Source organism: Callospermophilus lateralis, chromosome 7 (assembly GCF_048772815.1).
Source record: "Callospermophilus lateralis isolate mCalLat2 chromosome 7, mCalLat2.hap1, whole genome shotgun sequence".
NCBI lineage: Eukaryota > Metazoa > Chordata > Mammalia > Rodentia > Sciuridae > Callospermophilus > Callospermophilus lateralis.
Window position 1 is genome coordinate 30,009,913 of NC_135311.1, and position 19,647 is coordinate 30,029,559.

Sequence of the window (19,647 nt, forward strand, 5' to 3'; positions counted from 1 at the left end):
GGACCAGAGAAGGGAAGGTTGGTGCCACAGGATTTTCCTTAGCTCCCCTTTATGAATGGTTCTCATGCCCCAGGATGCTTTCCCACAACAATGGTTCATCAGCGTGGACAATACTATAGAACATTCGTTACATTACCACTTTGATATACTTACATCATTTCAATCATATAGACTTGATGTGCAGCATTTGCTGATATGATTGTGGTTCAAAACTGGAGACAGCAGGATGACTAGAAAAGCATTTTTCTGGGGTTTCTCTGGGCACTACATGGAGAGAGAATAATTGTGCTTAGGATTACAGCAAATTGTGTCCCTTGAATTCATGCAGACATCAGGAAAGAGTCTAAGCTTTCCTGTTACTAATACAGAAATTCACTTTCATAAAACAAGTTTCCACTGGCTTTAAGGCAATGAACAAAACAATCCATGCATTTTTGAGTATGATTGCAAACTCATGGCACTATACACTCCTGATTTTCATTATTTCTGTTTGGAGGACTGCAGATTTCTCAGTAACACTGAACTTAAAGTCAGTCAATGACATTGAGACACAGGTGATTAAAACATTTTATTCAATGAGTGTTTTCATGCTTGTTTTTTACAAGGTTCAAATGTTTAAATAATTTTAAAGCAGATCCTGTATGTCATATAATGCAATTTTTTTTGTTTGTTTCATAATACACTCTTTTATTGTTGTTGAAAGAGGGCAATTTTATTTTATTCTGTACCAGTAATTGAACTCACATTAATGTTAAACACTGAGCCACAACCCCAATCATTTTTTTTTTTTATCTTGAGGCAGGGTCTCACTAGTTGATTAAGGCTTTGCTAAGCCACTGTGGCTGGGTTTTAACTTGGAAATCTCCTGTCTCAGTCTACTCTTCCTGGCCTAAAACATTTTAAAAGTTATTTATCACATGCTAACATAAATATATTTAAACTTATACCATAAAAATACCCATAAATAGTTGACTTATATGAAATCAATTTATAAGAATGAGCATATGCCATTTGTATATCCATTGATGTCACAAAATAAAACAATGTAGGACTCATGATCAAATGTAATTCAGAAAAGCTTGGAAACATGTGGACATTTTATTTCTATATTCTAATCTTTCTTCTGGACTTATTATGAGAACAACCCCAAAACACTGAATGAGTGAATGCAGAAAATTTTGTCACTTTACCTGATCATTACTTGGGGAAAATATTGTTCTTCATTAATGATAGTACAGAGTTTTCATTTTCCATGAATATTGCATGCTGAAACTCATGCATTGAACCTGAAAAGGTTGATCACACAGAAGCTGTGAAGAGAAAAGCTTTCTAGATATATAATTAGAAAATTAGATAGAGGGTGATTGTGGAGTGCCAAAAAGACTTAAGAGAGAAAAGTGGCCCAGGACTTGTAGCACAATAGGGTGATTACCGTCTTTAATAGTTACTTGTAAAACTTAAAGTATCCAGAGAAGTGTTTGCAAGTTTCCAACATAAAAATAAGAACTTTGGGGAAGATGGAAATTGACACACTTTGATCCCAACATGCTATATACATATGTTGAATTCTAATACTGGGCCCCATATGCAAGTACAAAGGGTATATACCAATTAAAAATTAAAACAAACAAGAGCATGCCAGTTTTAACCAATTATATACATAACCTTGGATTTATACATGGCATCCTATGTTCATGAATGTTTTCCTTTTGTTGTTTCTTAGTATTTTTCTTTTCTTAGTACTGGGAATTGAACTCAGGTGAATTAAACCACTAAGCAACATCTCCAGCCATATTTTATATTTTATTTAGAGATAGGGTCTTACTGAGTTGCTTAGCACCTCACCACTGCTTAGGCTGGCTTTGAACTTAAAATTGTCCTTTCTCAGCCTCTCTAACTGCTGGATTTAGAGTTGTGCCCCACTGCACCCATGTTTAGTATACTGACTTATACATTAACATGTTCTAAAGAGTCATGAATCGATTTAGCCTCATATGCATAATTTTCTAATGATATTTACTTTTTAAAATATGACTGGAAATGATTTGAAATATATACCTACAATTTCAGACACTTGAAATAAAATACAAACATGCCTTGTATAGGAAATATTCCATTGGTAGATCAACATCAAATTTTCTGTCTCAAGTTTATGCTTGGACTCTGAACTGAAATTTCTTAATTCTAGGAGATGACAAATGGGACTCTTTTGAAGGTCCTTCTTTCAGACTAAGTTCAACTTCTTGTACTTTAATGAAACTTTACAATGAAATGACTCAGAATCACTTTCACTGTGACTTTAATTACCTCCCTGATTCCAGATGACTGAGTAGAAAAAATTAGAATATATTTCTAATAATAATTGATAACTGGACATGGAACACTTAGGACAATTATTCTGGTGATAATAATAATATGTATATAAGACATATAGGTACACTGGTGATTCAAAGACAGTCTTAAAATATCACCAAAGAATTTTCTACAGATAGTGATAAAATGTTCCAAAATTATGGAACTCTTTTGAGGCAGCAACAGAGGTAGTTATTATTTAAAAAAAAAAAAAACTGAAATGTCCGTTCAGTCACCTGTGAGGAATCACATAATTAAAAATAATGGTCAATATTTCTTAATGTCATTATATGTTAAAAACACTTCCACATTTGGTACTTCACCCTCTTGCACACACAATAGCTCTTGAGTTCAGGTAATATGCCTGCCCATATTTATAGGTGAGATGATAAGAATAAAGCATCAGAGACTGTTCAAGATCACACTTGAAATAAATGGTAGATTTTAAATGCATATTCAAACAACATGTCTTATAGTGTGTAGTTGTTAATGTTGGCTTGGTTGATGTATTAAAGATATTAGGTCTGGTAATAAATAAGACTAAAGATAAAACTCCAATAACATAACCAGGTAAACAACTACTCCATCAAGATTCATTTCTTGAGAGAGTTGAAATTCTCTATTGTTATGCAAACCTCCCATTTAAATGCATCAATAATTGTACAATTTTTAATATGTACTTGAGGCTGAATTGAGAAGATAAAGATAGAAACCAATTAAGGCACTATGCCAAAAACTTCAAGATGATATTATAAACTAGAAATATTTTCAGTAGCACATTATAATTCTGAATGCACAGGAAAGATGACAGCCCCCAAATCATTACACAATCCAGACATGATTTGGTAATAACAGGAAAATGGCACCTGGAGAGTGTCAGAGAGACTTGAATGCTGAAGTGAGAAAAGAGTGTGTTGGGGTGAATCCACACATGTCCTGATGGTAACAGGAGAGGCTGAGATTAATGGGTGTTATGCTATTCAAAATAAAGTCTTTTCTTCATTTTCTCCTAAGATATATACTATGTGATTCATTGCTCAAAAGATGAAAATCACCAACAAACTCTATGATTATATTGGCATAAGAAATGCATTTTTCTCCGAAGTTGGCCTTGGGATCTCAGCCAACTCCATCCTCCTTCTCTTCCACATCTTCACATTCCTCCTTCAGCACAGGCTCAAGCCCACTGACCTGATCATTGGTCTCTTGGCCCTAGTCCACATAGGGATGATGACAATTTTGGGGTACATAGCTACAGATGTTGCTCTTTCTCAGGATTTTTGGGATGACATCAAGTGTAAATCGGTCATCTACGTGCACAGGTTTCTGAGGGGCTTCTCCATTTGTGCCACCTGCCTGCTGAGTGTCCTCCAGGCCATCACCCTCAGCCCCAGAAGCTCCTGGTTGGCAAAGTTCAAACATAAATCCCCACAGCAGACCCTGTGTGTCCTTGTTTTCCTGTGGGCTTTCTACATGTCCTTCAGTGCTCACTTCTCCTTGTCCTCTAATGCCATTCCCAATGTGACCTCAAATGTCATTGTGTTTATTATTGAACCCTGCAAAATTGTTCAAATGAGTTACTTCTTCAGGCATTTATTTTCTGTATTAGGTGTATTCCGGGATGTCTTTCTCATAGGGTTAATGGCCCTCTCGAGTGGGTACATGGTGGCCCTCTTGTGCAGGCACAGGAGGCACATCCAGCACCTTCACAACACCAGGCTTTCTTCAAAGGCATCCCCCGTGCAGAGGGCCACCTGGACCATCCTGCTGCTCATGAGTTTATTTGTGTTCATGTACTGTTTGGACAACATCTTCTCCTCCTCAAGAACTACGGGGAACAATGACCCAGTTTATTATTATATCCATATGATGGTGGCCAATGGCTATGCCACAACCAGTCCTATGCTGCTGATCTGCACTGAAAAACAAATCATTAACTTTTTGAAATCTTTGTGGGTGAAGATAGCACATACTTAACTAGTGATGATAGATAAGTTTTCCTAATATGCCACTAAACTGACTTATAAAGAGTAAATTATAGCCTAGAATGTATGCCCTCTGGAGGAAGTTAATATGGAGATATGCATGTTTGGTTAAATCTGTTACTTTAAAACAAACGAATAACAAATTTATAGAAATGTCAATTCTTTACTTTTTGAGTTAACACAAGGGCCCAATATATCTGCTTGGTGTCAGCAAGTGATTGTTATGAAGTGGGACCTTCCTGGTCTGGGTGAGTCATTGAAAATACATTGACAGTGTACAGCAGGTCTTAATAAGTGCTTAAGTGAGCTGTATTCTTCCCAATAAATATTGACATATTTATTGTCACAAATTACCCCTGATTCATCAATTGTCCTCTTATTGATGTTTTAAAAAGAACTGAATGTAAGGACTCAAGTTACTGTATGTACACTAGTGCTCAAAGTAGCATTATTAATGGTGGTCCACATCAGAAATGCCTCAATGCCCAAAAGCATATGAATGTAAAAGCAAAACTTGTCCTTGGCATACCATGGAATATTATTCAGCTGGAAACAAAAATAAATAAATTCTTGAGGGAATAAATATGATCTGCACTCTTAGAAAGGATCAAAATATTCAACCAGAGAATGGGACCAAAATTGTTTTAGGTTGCAACCCAGGTATCTATAATATGTCAAAATACTACCAACTGTCATGTAAATACAAAACAAACAAATAAAACAAAGAAGTTGGAATAAAAAAAAAAGGATAAAGTGGTAAATTTTTTGTTATGTGCATCTTACCATAACAAAAAGTGGCCCTTGACTTTCTTTATGTTAAGAGAAACATGCCTGGTTCTGAAGGACAAGCAGCACATGTTCCCACTCTTTTGTAGAAAGCAGTAAGTAAATATAGTAGAACAGAATGGAATGGTGGTCAGCATGGAATGGGAAGAGCAAGCAAAGGACACGTGGAATGAGTTCAGTGAGGGGCACCAAAAACAGGATGGAGGAATCACTTTAGGTACTTCTCTGACCCAGTAGCAAAACTATTAGTTAAAACAACCTAAATTGTGTTTTAAAATGAAATTCCCAATATTAAAAACCATTATCAGCTGAAAAGATGAAAATCCTTATTAGTATGATCTGATTACTACAATTTATACACATGTACTGACTTACCATAAGGTACTCCATAAAAATACATATGTAAAAATATGATTTTAAAATGAGGTTTCCAGTAACCTTATAAACTACTGTGAAAAAATTCTCTAAAATAAAAAGAATTTTACATGCTGTGATTCTAAAGATGCCAAAATATAATTTTTAGAATATTCTAACACTTTTATGGCATTTTAGTGAATCAGATCCAAAACTTTACCTTTCTTAATATTTTTAGTTGTATATGGAGACATTTTCTTTATTTCATTTATTTACTTTAATTTTTTTAAATAGAGAGAGAGAGAGAATTTTTAATATTTATTTTTTAGTTTTCGGTGGACACAACATCTTTGTTTATATGTGGTGTTGAGGATTGAACCAGGGCCACACGCATGCCAGGTGAACATGCTACCGCATCCCCAGCCCCAAATTTATTTACTTTAATGTAGTGCTGAGGATCAAACTCAGTGCCTCACATGTGCTAGGCAAATGCTCTACCACTGAGGCATAACAACAATCCACAAATCATTTTTCATTTGTTTATTTGTTTTGGCCAAGGATTGAACCCAGCAGTGATTAACCACCTAGCCACATCCCCAGGCCTTTTTATTTTTTTATCTTGAACAAGTTGCTTAGTACCTTGCAAAACTAGACTGGCCTCAAACTTGTAGTTCTCTTGCCTCAACCTCCCAAGTAGCTGGGATTACAGGTGTGCACCACCTTGAAATTTATCTGAAGAAGGAGGAGGAGCTCTTGTTATGAATTCTTGTTATGAATTCTTGTTATGAATTCTTGTTATGAATTCTTGTTATGAGCTCTGTCCTCTCCAGTCTTTCAAGGGTATGCTGCCTTGGGTGGCAACAGTTTCTTTATTTTCTGGGTAACATGTTTTACATGAAGTCAAAATGTCAAATACAAATTGTAGAGAAATACAGGGAAAATTACTGGCCTTGGTAACGTGTCATAGAAATTATGGATTTGAAATATTGTTTTAATCAGAAAAAAGGAAAAAAAAATCAGAGTTGCTTTTCTAAATAGATGAATTTTATGCCACTGAATGTTTCAAAAGATGAACTGTAGGAAATGTTGCAGTGTTATATTTTACTGTCTCATATTATCATTACTCCTATCTGGTAATTTTGGCTTTAAAATTATGACCTAAGAAGCAACTGAAAATTGAGGACTGGTTCAGGTAACTTGTGAAAATGCTGCACATCTATATCTCCTAAATAATAAAATATTCAAAATGCACAATAACTAATGCCTTAGTTAACAAACACATCCAACAAATTAAAATGATGGTCTCCTGTGCCACAGGAGTTACAGAAAATGACAAATGGAGAAGAAAGGAAACATAAAAAAGCCCTTCACAAAATAAGCTCTAGAGACAGCAGGAAGGTGTCTGAAAAGATGCTCAACAACACATGTCACTGGGAAAATAAAATAAAACTACAAGATCCCAATAAGCACTCAGAATGGCACACACTCACACAAAACAATAGTAACAAACACTGCTTGGTGGCAGAGCACAGGAAGGACCCTTGATTGTTGCTGGGATGCCACATACAGTCTCTGGGCAGGAGTGCTGTGGTTTTCTTTTTCCATAATAAAGTTGCCATATGATCCATGAATCACACTTCCAAATTTTACCCACATTATTTGTAAACTGATGCCCACAGGAATGGTGTATGTTGCTGAAGGCTGCACCTTGTCCCTCATGGCAATTGAACAAGAATGACTTGGTTTTAACAAAAAGAAAAAGCAGGTACATTATTGCTTTGCTGTCAATGAAGAAGCACAGGGGGCTCCAGTCCCAGAGGATGTGATTCTGCTCATCACAGGGAACAGAGTTTGTTTTTGTTGTTGTTGTCTTGTTTTTTGGGGGTATTGGGAATTGGACTCAGGGGCCCTTGACCACTGAGCCCCATCTCTAGCCTTGTTTTATATTTTATTTAGAGACATGGTCTCACTGAGTTGCTTAGGGCCTCACTTTGGCTGAGGCTGACTTTGAACTCTTGATCCTCCTGCTTCAGCCTCCTGAGACAAGGGGATTACAGGCATGAGCCACTGTATCCAGCAGGGCAAGGTTTTTTTAAAAGCCATTCAAAGGCTGCCTGTCAAGAAGTCCCTTTAGAGGAATTTAATTCACTTTTTAATTTGGGAGACAGCCGTTCCTTAGGTCTTTTGGTGCCATCCCTGAAGTCTAATTCCTTGGTTCCTGTGGTGGGTATGTGCTCAAAGGTGTCTGGTCTAGGATAGGTAAAGATGATCTTGTTCCCCCTTGACAGGTTGTGGAGGAGGAAAGGAAAAAGAGGAAAAGAAAACATGTCTATTTTAAAAGAAGCCTCATTGGCAAAGCAGCAAACCATGAGGTGGACAACTTGTGTACATATGCAAGTGTGCACAGCAGCTTTCTTCACTATCACTGTACACTGGAAGGAATACAACATTCTTTTGCAAATTTATAGAGAAGGAAATATACTTTTATAAAATTTCCATTAAACAAAAATAGTAGCCTTTTCCTCAGCTCAACAATGGAAATGAAACTTGAATGAATTTTACTAAATAAAAGAAACCAAGATGCAAAGGATACTTCTTTCATTCCATCTAAATCCCTTCCTGAGGAGACAAAAGAGACCAGACCTCAGAGGACTGATTGTCAGGATTACACAAAAGAGCAGCCCTTGGGTAACAAGTGGAGGTGGCCTGGCACACTGTGCCTGCTGTCCCAACTGCTCAGGAGGCTGAGGCACGACAATAAGCCCACAAGTGTGAGACCAGGGTGGGCATCACAGCAAGATGGTCTCATAAACAAATGAACAAAAAAACCAAGAAACAACAACAGCAAACAAAACAATACCAAGTTCACTTTTAAGGTGAAGAGACTTTACTGTACGCATAAAATGGATGCCTGCCATTATTCAAAACCATGGAATTCATTTTAAAAAGACTGAACTCTAATGTGGGTAAATTAAAAGAAAGGCTTTAAGAAGGAAGTGAACTGAGAAATTTTGATAAATGCATTCTATCCTCAGCACCACATAAAAATAAATAAATAAAAATAAAGGGATTGTGTTCATTTTTTTAAAAAAAATGGTTATACCAATTTTACTTACCATTTAACTTCTGCTGGATCTCTAACTTGCCTAGCCTTATATTTAAAATGTGAATTAAAAAACCTACAAGATTCACTAGACTTATGAAAAACCAGTTAAAACACAAGGAAAAAAAAAAAACATCTCTTTTCAATTCAAGCTGCTTAGATGGCTATCTCACCTGTTTTCAGCCAGGTTTTTTACCCAGTTTCTCCCTAATATTCCAACACAGGAGAAAAAAAAAAGAGAAAAATTTTAAATGTACAAGCTTTCTTTTCTAACAGAAAAAAAAAAAAAGATTTTCCTAAAAATTTCACAAACTTTCACTGACTCTTATCTGAGCTAAAACTACACCCTGGTCTAATTTTTTTAAAAAAAGTTAATACTACACCAGTGTAAGTTTTAAAATATTTTGTATAAGTTGATATATTTTTCTGATCAGTCTTGTTTTATCTAACTATAAAAGTTTTTACATTCTGAATTTATCCAAAGGCTAATTTTCCCAGAGTTAACTCTCAAATACATCCAAAAATTTCTTTAACACATCCTCAAGAGGATATAAATATGGTTATGTTGGAAATAAGTGTGATAAGTATCAAGGACAAAAAGGTCAGCTAACCTGAAACTTTTGATTCAGTTTCCAGGATATCTACTGGATTTCTGTACCTGTACAGGCATGCTTTATATCTCTATATTATGTAGTTGATATCAAAATTTACATTTAGACAATGAGTGCTCATAAATAAAAAAAAAAATTAAAAAAATTAAATGGATTCAAATAATTTAATTCAAATCAAATAATTAAATAATATATAAATGTCTTTAAGGTTAAGGCTCTTGGGGTTTTCTAGGTGGCCAAACAATAGTCTTAATTTCTAAAAATTATCAAAGATACAATATCTATAATTTCCAAAATTTTTCTTCAACTAAAAATTGATGATTAATGATATTGATCATGTTTCTCTTATGTTTTTATGTTACAAGTAAAAGCTAATCTTCATGAGTATAGTTTCTTAAATACATAAATTAAAAATTACAGCTGATGCCAAACTGATCTCTCATTTTTTTCAGCTATTCAAGAAACAGGATGCTGCCTCCTTCTTTTACTTGACTCCTTCTTTAAAACAGGATTTACAAAAAAATAATAAAAGGTTGTCAACAATAATTGTGAATCAACTTTCCACATTTATTATGTCATTGTTATTAATAATTTTTGTTAAAACACCTTATACTTTTACAACAATAGTTGTTAATTGTAGTAAAAATATATGTATTAAAATAATTATATTTTCCTCATTTTTTTAGCCTATGATATATTGCCTTTTGCTGACATGTATGCTCAGTTAATTACTAATGATTATAACAAAATTTTATCTTTGACAGACATGGACATTCATGTTTTATATCTTACTTATAAAAAAAGTCTCCACATCTTCAACATTTACAGTTTTCATCCTACTATCAAACTGTATTAACTAAATTTATACCACCAATTAATTTTCACATACCTCATAATGGATGACTATCTTTGTTATCTTAGGTAACACATTCTCCTTCTTCCTTGATTTCTACTGTTCCTTCTATAGATGAAATAACAATGTATACAGAGGGAGGTAAACAAACAAAAATAATATCTGTGTTTACTGATAATAAATGGACTATTATACTCGACCCCAAGTTTCTCCACAACAAGCTGAGTTCACTACCATTGTTCTGGCACTAATACTGTTATTTACTACTTTAAACATGATTACAGATTCTCAATACGTAACTAAACTTCTTCATCATATGTTTATATCTGTGTTATGGCCTTATTTGGATTCCAATTTATTATCTCTTTTTTTAACCCTTTCAACTCTTTTGCAGCATTATGTGTCTCCTATCTTTCTCTCTCATATATTCAGCCACACCAAAACTGCTGAACCTTTGATGAAAGGTAACGCTCATGCAGATAAAGCTATAAAATTCCTTTATTTTCAGAGGCTATAAAATCCCATGGATTTTTTCATCAAAATGCTCAATCATTAATAAAGAAGTTTTCTCTCTTCACAACAGGCTCATGCTCTACTTAACAACTGTTCTTATTGCATAGGCTTTTGGGCCCCTATGTGGGAGTCTGTAAGTCCATGAGGCCTACATTCTAATATGCTTTAAAAATTAATGTTACCCATCTTCCTCCTTTTTAGCCTTACTCCTTTCTTCATGTTTCCATTGATACTCATTCTGAGTTCACCTGGGCTGGTGCCCATAGGTCTAAAGAGCTATCTACTTGCATTTCTCACTTATTGCTTTGTTTTGCCACCATGAGAAAACCTGCTCATTTAAAACTGGACAATGCCCCCCACATATACACCTCATGCTTTTGCACAATTTTATAATCAAAGTAATATAATTTTGAATCATAATATTCCTAATAATCTTACTGGACAGACTTTGGTTAAATGAGCACATTGTACTCTTAAAACTTACCTTTTTATTTTTTTTTAATTTATTGGTTGTTCAAAACATTATAAAGCTCTTGACATATCATATTTCATACATTAGATTCAAGATGGTTATGAACTCCCAATTTTACCCCAAATACAGATTGCAGAATCACATAGGTTACACATCCACATTTTTACATAATGCCCTATTAGTGATTGTTGTATTCTGCCTCCTTTCCTATCCTCTACTATCCCCCCTCCCCTCCCCTCCCATCTTCTCTCCCTACCCCATCTACTATAATTCATTTCACTCCTTGTTAATTTTCCCATTCCCCTCACAACCTCTTATATGTAATTTTGTATAACAATGAGGGTCTCCCTCCTTTACCATGCAATTTCCTTTTCTTCTCCCTTTCCCTCCCACCTCATGTATCTGTTTAATGTTAATCTTTTCTTCCTGCTCTTCCTCCCTGCTCTGTTCTTAGTTGATCTCATTATATCAAAGAAGACATTTGGTATTTGTTTTTTAGGGATTGGCTAGCTTCACTAAGCATAATCTGCTCTAGTGCCATCCATTTCCCTGCAAATTCTATGATTTTGTCATTTTTTAGTGCTGTGTAATACTCCATGGTGTATAAATGCCACATTTTTTTTATCCATTCATCTATTGAAGGGCAACTAGGTTGGTTCCACAGTCTAGCAATTGTGAATTGTGCTGCTATGAACATCGATGTAGCAGTATCCCTGTAGTACGCTCTTTTAAGGTCTTCAGGGAATAGTCCGAGAAGGGCAATATCTGGGTCAAATGGTGGTTCCATTCCCAGCTTTCCCAGGAATCTCAATACTGCTTTCCAGATTGGTCGTACCAGTTTGCAGTCCCTCCAGCAATGTACAAGAGTACCCTTTTCCCCACATCCTCTCCAGCACTTGTTCTTGTTGGACTTCATAATGGCTGCCAATCTTACTGGAGTGAGATGGTATCTTAGGGTGGTTTTGATTTGCATTTCTCTGACTGCCAGAGATGGTGAGCATTTTTTCATATACTTGTTGATTGATTGTATGTCCTCCTCTGAGAAGTGTCTGTTCAGGTCTTTGACCAATTTGTTGATTGGGTTATTTGTTTTCTTATTGTTTAATTTTTTGAGTTCTTTGTATACTCTGGATATTAGGGCTCTATCTGAAGTGTGAGGAGTAAATACTTGTTCCCAAGATGTAGGCTCCCTATTTTCCTCTTTTATTGTTTCTCTTGCTGAGAGAAAACTTTTCAGTTTAAATAAGTCCCATTTGTTGATTCTTGTTATTAACTTTTGTGCTATTGGTGTCCTATTAAGGAATTTGGAGCCCGACCCCACAATATGTAGGTCAGAGCCAACTTTTTCTTCTATCAGATGCAGAGTCTCTGATTTGATATCTAGCTCCTTGATCCACTTTGAGTTAACTTTTGTGCATGGCGAGAGGAGGAGATTCAATTTCATTTTGTTGCATATGGATCTCCAGTTTTCCCAACACCATTTGTTGAAGATGCTATCCTCCCTCCATTGCATGCTTTTAGCTCCTTTAGCAAATATAAGATAGTTGTAGCTTTGTGGATTAGTCTCTGTGTCCTCTATTCTGTACCATTGGTCCACCCGCCTGTTTTGGTACCAGTACCATGCTATTTTCATTACTATTGCTCTGTAATATAGTTTAAATCTGGGATCGCTATACCGCCTGATTCACACTTCCTGCTTAGAATTGCTTTTGCTATTTTGGGTCTTTTATTTTTCCATATGAATTTCATGATTGCTTTCTCTATTTCTACAAGAAATGCCGTTGGGATTTTGATTGGCATTGCATTAAACCTATAGAGAACTTTTGGTAATATCGCCATTTTGATGATGTTAGTTCTGCCTATCCATGAACAGGGTATATTTTTCCATCTTCTAAGATCTTCTTCTACTTCTCTCTTTAGGGTTTTGTAGTTTTCATTGTATAAATCTTTCACCTCTTTTGTTAGGTTGATTCCCAAATTTTTTTTTTTTTGAGGATATTGTGAATGGAGTGTTTTTCCTCATTTCCGTTTTAGCAGTTTTGTCGCTGATATACAGAAATGCCTTTGATTTATGCATGTTGATTTTATATTCTGCTACTTTGCTGAATTCATTTATTAGTTCTCATAGTTTTTTTGTAGACCCTTTTGGGTCTTCTAGGTATAAAATCATGTCATCTACAAATAGTGATAATTTAAGTTCTTCCTTTCCTATTTTTATGCCTTTAATTTCTTTCGTCTGTCTAATTGCTCTGGCCAGTGTTTCGAGAACTATATTGAATAGAAGTGGTGATAGAGGGCATCCCTGTCTTGTTCCAGATTTTAGGGGGAATGCCTTCAATTTTTCTCCATTGAGAATGATGCTAGCCTGAGGCTTAGCATAGATAGCTTTTACAATGTCGAGGAAAGTTCCTGTTATCCCTAATTTTTCTAATGTTTTGAACATAAAGGGATGCTGTACTTTGTCGAATGCTTTTTCTGCATCTATTGAAATGATCATATGGTTCTTATCTTTAAGTCTATTGATGTGGTGAATAACATTTAAAGATTTCTGTATATTGAACCATCCTTGCATCCCAGGGATGAATCCTACTTGATCATGGTGCACAATTTTTTTGATGTGCCTTCGTATCCGATTCGCCAGAATTTTATTGAGGATTTTTGCATCTAGGTTTATCAGAGATATTGGTCTGTAGTTTTCTTTTTTTGAGGTGTCTTTGTCTGGTTTCGGAATCAGGGTGATGTTGGCATCATAAAATGAATTTGGCAGAGCTCCCTCTTTTTCTATTTCCTGAAATAACTTGAAAAGTATTGGTATTAATTCTTCCTTAGAGGTTTTGTAAAACTCCGCTGTATACCTATCCAGTCCTGGGCTTTTCTTGGTTGGAAGTCTTTTGATTGCTTCTTCTATTTCATCTATTGATATTGGTCTGTTTAAGTTGTGAGTATCCTCCTGACTCAGTCTGGGCAAATCATATGACTTAAGGAATTTATCGATGTCTTCACTATCTTCTATTTTATTGGAATATAGGTTTTCAAACTAATTTCTAATTGTCTTCTGTATTTCTGTAGCGTCTGTTGTGATATTGCCTTTTTCATCCCGTAAGTTAGTAATTTGAGTTCTCTCTCTTCTTCTCTTCGTTAGCATGGCTAAGGGTCTGTCGATCTTATTTATTTTTTCAAAGAACCAACTTTTAGTTTTGTTAATTTTTTCAATAGTCTCTTTTGTTTCAATTTCATTGATTTCCGCTCTGATTTTAATTATTTCTTGCCTTTTGCTACTTTTGCTGTTGTTTTGTTCTTCCTTTTCTAGGGATTTGAGATGAAGTGTGAGCTCACTTATTTGTTGTTGTTTCCTTTTTTTGAGGAATGACCTCTAAGCAATGCATTTCCCTCTTAAAACTGCTTTCATTGTGTCCCATAAATTCTGATATGTTGTGTCTGTATTTTCATTTATCTCTAAGAATTTTTTTATTTCCTCCTTTATGTCTTCTGTAACCCATTGATCATTCAGTAACATATTGTTCATTTTCCATGTGATGTAGGATTTTTCCTTCCTTCTTTTATCATTGATTTCCAGTTTCATTCCATTATAATCAGATCAAATGCATGGTATTATCTCCACCCCTGTATATTTACTGAGTGTTTCCCTATGGCATAGTATATGGTCTATTTTTGAGAAGGATCCATGTGCTGCTGAGAAAAAAGTATATCCACTTGATGATGGTTGATATATTCTATATATGTCAGTTAGGTCTAGGTTGTTGATTGTGATATTGAGTTCTATAGTTTCTTTATTTAACTTTTTTTTGGAGGATCTGTCCAATGGTGAGAGAGGTGTGTTGAAGTCACCCATAATTATTGTGTTGTGGTCTATTTGATTCTTGAACTTGAGGAGAATTTGTTTTATGAATGTCGCAGCACCATTATTTGGTGCATAGATATTGATAATTGTTATGTCTTGTTGGTGAATGGTTCCTTTTAACAGTATATAATATCCTTCCTTATTATTGTTGGATTTGTTTTTTTAATCCATGTTACCAGCCTATGTTGCTTTATTGGAGAGTTTAAGCCATTAACGTTTAGAGTTACTATTGATATATGGTTTGTACTATCACCCATGTTTGTTTATTTATCATCTTTTTTTTTTAAATTTAGTTTGTTTCCCCATGGTTAGATTTCCTCCCGCCCTCTGTCTTTATAGAGTCACTTCCCACTGATGGTTTTGGTTATTGTTTTTCATTTCTTCCTCCTGTAGTGTTTTGCTCAAGATGCTTTGCAATGCTGGTTTTCTGGCTGCAAATTCTTTTAGCTTTTGTTTATCATGAAAGATTTTTATTTCGTTGTCATACCTGAAGCTTACTTTTGCTCGATACAGAATTCTTGGTTGGCATCCATTGTCTTTCAGTGTTTGAAATACGTTGTTCCAGGATCTTCTTGCTTTCAGTGTCTGTGATCAAAAATCCGTTGTTAACCTTATTGGTTTCCCCTGAATGTAATCTGCCTCCTTTCTCTTGAAGCTTTTAATATTTTCTCCTTGTTCTGTATATTGGATATCTTCATAACAATGTGTCTTGGCGTTGGTCTACTGTGATTTTGTGTGCTTGGTGTCCTGTATGCATCTACAATTTGTATATCCGTTTCCTTTTTTATTTCTGGAAAGTTTTCTGTAATTATTTTATTCAGCAGGTTACTCATTCCCTTGGTGTGAATCTCTGTACCTTCTTCTATCCTGATGACTCTTAGGTTTGGTTTTTTTATGTTATCCCATATCTCTTGGATGTTTTTCTCATGATTTTTAACCAGCCTTTCTGAATTGACTAGGCTCTTTTGAAGATGATATATTTTGTCTTCATTATCTGACATTCTGGCTTCTACTTGCTCCACTCTGTTAGTGATACTCTTAATTGAGTTTTTAATTTGGTTTATCGTTTCCTTCATTTCTAGAATTATTGTTTGATTTTTTTTTATAATCTCTATCTCCTGATAAAGATGCTTATTTTCTTCTTTTATCTGTTTATGTAATTGATTTTCAAAGTGTTCTTTCACTGTTTGGATTTGCTGTCTCATATCCTCTTTAAGGTTCCATTCCATCTGTCTAAGGTATTCCTTGAGTTCTTTATATGACCATTTTTCTGCTGACTCTAGGTCCTCCTGAATATTTAGGCTGTCCTTCATTGTTTGTACTCCTTTTCTTCCTTGCTTTTTTATGCTGCTCATATTACTTCTTGATCTATTTAATTGCTGAGTTACTGTTTACTCTTATAAATTTATTTGATGCTTGGGAGGAAAGATATTAGAAGGGAAGGGAAGAAGTCACTAAAGAGAATGAGAGTAGGCAGGTAGAATTCAAGGAAGGGGGAATAAGAAAATTGAAAAGAAATGAAAAGACAAAAGAAACAAAAACAAAAAAATTAGAAAATAAAGAAAGAAAAGAAGAGAGAAAGAATATTTTTTTAAAATAATAATGTTAATAATAAAAAATTATAATTAAAATTTAAAAAAATTAAAAATAAATTTTAAAATAATAATAATAATAATTAATTAATTTAAAAAATTAAAAAGAAATTAAAAACATTGAAAAAAAGTTAAAGAACAACAACATTTAAAAATTGAAAATGAAAGAAAAAAAAGAAAAAGAAAAACAAAATGAATAATAATAATAAATGCAGTCTTAGAGTTCGATTGACTTCTCTTCCAGTAGGTGGATCTGTGCCCACTGGGCCAAGCTTCTCCTCTGAATAGGTGGGAACCATTCACAGTGCAGCAGCTCTTTCTCCCAGACTGGGCGGGTCTCCAATCCTGAGTGTCTAGGGCCTTCTCTTTTGTTTCCTCAAGCCAGGCCGGTGCACCTGTGATGCTCACCACAATACTGGCTACCCGCCAGGCCTGCTGCTCCTGGGAGCCCTGTCGCTCTGGTTTCAATGCAGTTATCTCCTCCACCCGTGACCTCAGTTTTCTGCCAAGGTGGTATCCCATGCAAATGGTGACCATTCGTTCCCTTTGTCGGGTGACCAATGCAACGGGTGGGTCCTGACTGTCTCTCCCAATCCCCGTTTCAAACCTGTGGCCACTGCTTATGAAGGCTCAGTTGGCTTTTACCTCTGTAAGTTTATAAGGGCCGATCAGTTATTTCAGCGGAATAGTTAGTGCTGAGTCACTAGAAGTGGGCGAACCGGAGCTTGAATGCAGCTGATCCGGGCTCAGTGTGTGTGTTCTGTGGGGCCCTGACTGTACACCCCAGATCCACGTCAGCTCAGCATTGCCTAGTGATCCTGAGCAAACAGCATTTAGACAATTAATGGCTCCCGCAGTTGAAGATGTCAGAGACTTGATCTCTCCGCACCCGCCACCATGTTAGATTTCCTCAATGATATTCATGTTACCCTTACAGCTTCCTGGCCTAAGCAAGTTCTTGGGATTATACAAACTGCTGCTTCTGTTTCCAGTCCAGATTTCTAGAAATAAAACCCTGCCACCATCGCCTCCGCCTCTTGGTTGCACTCACGGGAGCCGCGCTTGTCTGTGACCGTATCAGAGCCCCCGCGACCAGGGCCTCCGCAGCTCTCAGCCTGGTGCCGGCCCCCGGGACCCAAGTGGCTGCTGCCGTGGCTCTCCACCCTCCTCCTCCGGAGCACTGGGCCCCTCGCAGGGGGGTGCAGAACGATCCCAGTGCAGGTTCTGCCCTAAGGTGCAGTGGCGAACAGGCGACCGAGGCGCACGCTGTGGCCCAGCCTTTGGAGAACAGGACTTGGCAGGCAGCCCAGCTCCAACCTCTAGATGCGGCTGCCGGACAATGTATACAGAGCCATCAAGACCGAGATCCGAAAGCAAATGGCGGCTCCCGCAGAGTGAATTTTCAGCACCGAAACCACAGCCCAGCCCACAATCCCAATCCACAAACTCTCCCTGTATAAAAATTATTCAAAAAAAAAAAAAAAGGGCGGGGCGCACTAAGCTTTCTTTGCCTCAGGTACTTACAATCCACTGCTGATTACACATTCAGCTTCTCTGCCTGGGGCAAAGCGAAAGCGCCCGCAGCTCTGAGCCGCCATGTGTCCAGGAGCCAAGTGGCTCTTTTTCGATCTCTTTGTTCTTCCTGCTGCTTAGCAAAGTGGTCCACTACAGATTAACGGTGAAAGGAGCTCTAACAAGCTGCGCGAAATCTCGATTAAAGCTGCTGCTCTGAGCACCACGCTCAGCACTTCAGCAACCTCTGTATGCAGCGGCCATCTTCCCAGAATAAAACTTACCTTTTTAAACAAAAACAAAAACATAAAAGAAATCTAGCCTGTTTCATATTGATAATGCTTTAGATATTGTTTTATAGTTGGTGCAGTCTATATGCAATAAAAATAGTCACAATTTTTCATCTGCTTTGGATAGATATTTTATTCTCAAACAGCCATTATAAAAATTTTATGTAAAATACAGGGTTCTACCAAAACCAGGAAGACAAGCCTCTATGCCTCTGATCACAAGGGAAATTATTGACTGTTATACTTACACCAACAGGTACAGTTTATATTCCAGCTGAGTATGTGAGTCCTTCCAATTATGAGTGGACACCAGGGACTTCACAACCTGATCCCCAAGTTTCATTGATTGTGGATGAGGAGAATTTCACCAAACAAAAGGAAAAGGATCACTCTTCTCAAAAGAGAAGGCACTCTGAAAGAGAATTCCAAGGTTCTAGACTTCCAGTGACTTGGGGAGATACAAAATCATTAATAACCTCAGCTCAACAGCTGTTGGCTCAAATAGGGTTAAAATATACTCCAGAAAACTTAGTTACTGCTTTGAGTGCTACTCTCACACAAACTCTGTAAATTTTTCAGTCTTAACAATGTTGCTGTTCTGTTGTTGGACCCCAGCTGTGGAAGTTCAGTACAGTCTGACTCCTTCACTTCTAAAACCCATTACAATATCTGGGTTCGCTTGGCTGAAATTGTTATATACCTGAAAAAATGTTTCATGGTACCCGTTGTCCTCTTAGCAGGCTGTGTTCTTACCATCCCCACAGGATTTGATAGGCCACCATCCTGCATAATGCATCCATAAAAGGTCTCTTCCCCTTGATGAAAACTGATGATTCAGTAAACTTTTCTCTGAGGCAGAATTGAAAGTCTTGTGATTTTCCTTAGTGAGTATCCCTGGACTAGGTGTCAGGGCTTACAAAACAACTATGAAACGGGCGTGTACTGTAGTAAAAAAAAATAATAATCTTACCTCTATGGCAATCCAAATGCTTAATGAAGAACAAAAACAACATTATTGAGTTATTCTAAACAATTGGGCCACAATTGATTATTTATGATTACATAATAAAGGATCTCAGGAGCTTAATAATATGTGATGCTTTAACTTAAGTGATAACAGTAATTCTATTTCAAAGAAGTTAGATTACTTTAAAGACATCATTGATAAGGTCTGACAAGATGATGGAGGTTTAGACTTAATGGATTGGCGAACTTCATGGTTACCCAATAATTGTTTGACCCATGTTACTTTATGTGGGTCAAACAGTTATTCCTAGGTGGATGTTTACTGATACTTGGATTGTTTTGTGTTGGTTTCTGTTGTCAATGCCTACCCTAATTTTGCCTCCACCAGCATTAAGA

At 36.3% G+C, this 19,647-nt stretch overlaps 1 protein-coding gene across 1 annotated transcript; it reads left to right on the top strand.

Moving 5' to 3' along the window:
* Positions 1 to 3,396: 3,396 nt before the first annotated feature.
* LOC143404152 (vomeronasal type-1 receptor 90-like) lies at positions 3,397 to 17,943 on the top strand. The gene is made up of 2 exons (XM_076862465.1): positions 3,397 to 4,308; positions 17,476 to 17,943. The coding sequence occupies exons 1-2, from the start codon at positions 3,397 to 3,399 to the stop codon at positions 17,941 to 17,943; spliced, it is 1,380 nt and encodes a 459-aa protein (XP_076718580.1).
* The last annotated feature ends 1,704 nt before the right edge of the window (positions 17,944 to 19,647 follow it).

What these genes read in the sequence shown, in the direction of transcription:
- LOC143404152 (XM_076862465.1), top strand. Translation starts at nt 3,397, where the DNA reads ATGAAAATCACCAACAAACTCTATGATTATATTGGCATAAGAAATGCA. An exon ending in ACTTTTTGAAATCTTTGTGG is followed by an intron (nt 4,309 to 17,475) that starts GTGAAGATAGCA and finishes TTCTGTTTCCAG; the next exon opens with TCCAGATTTCTAGAAATAAA.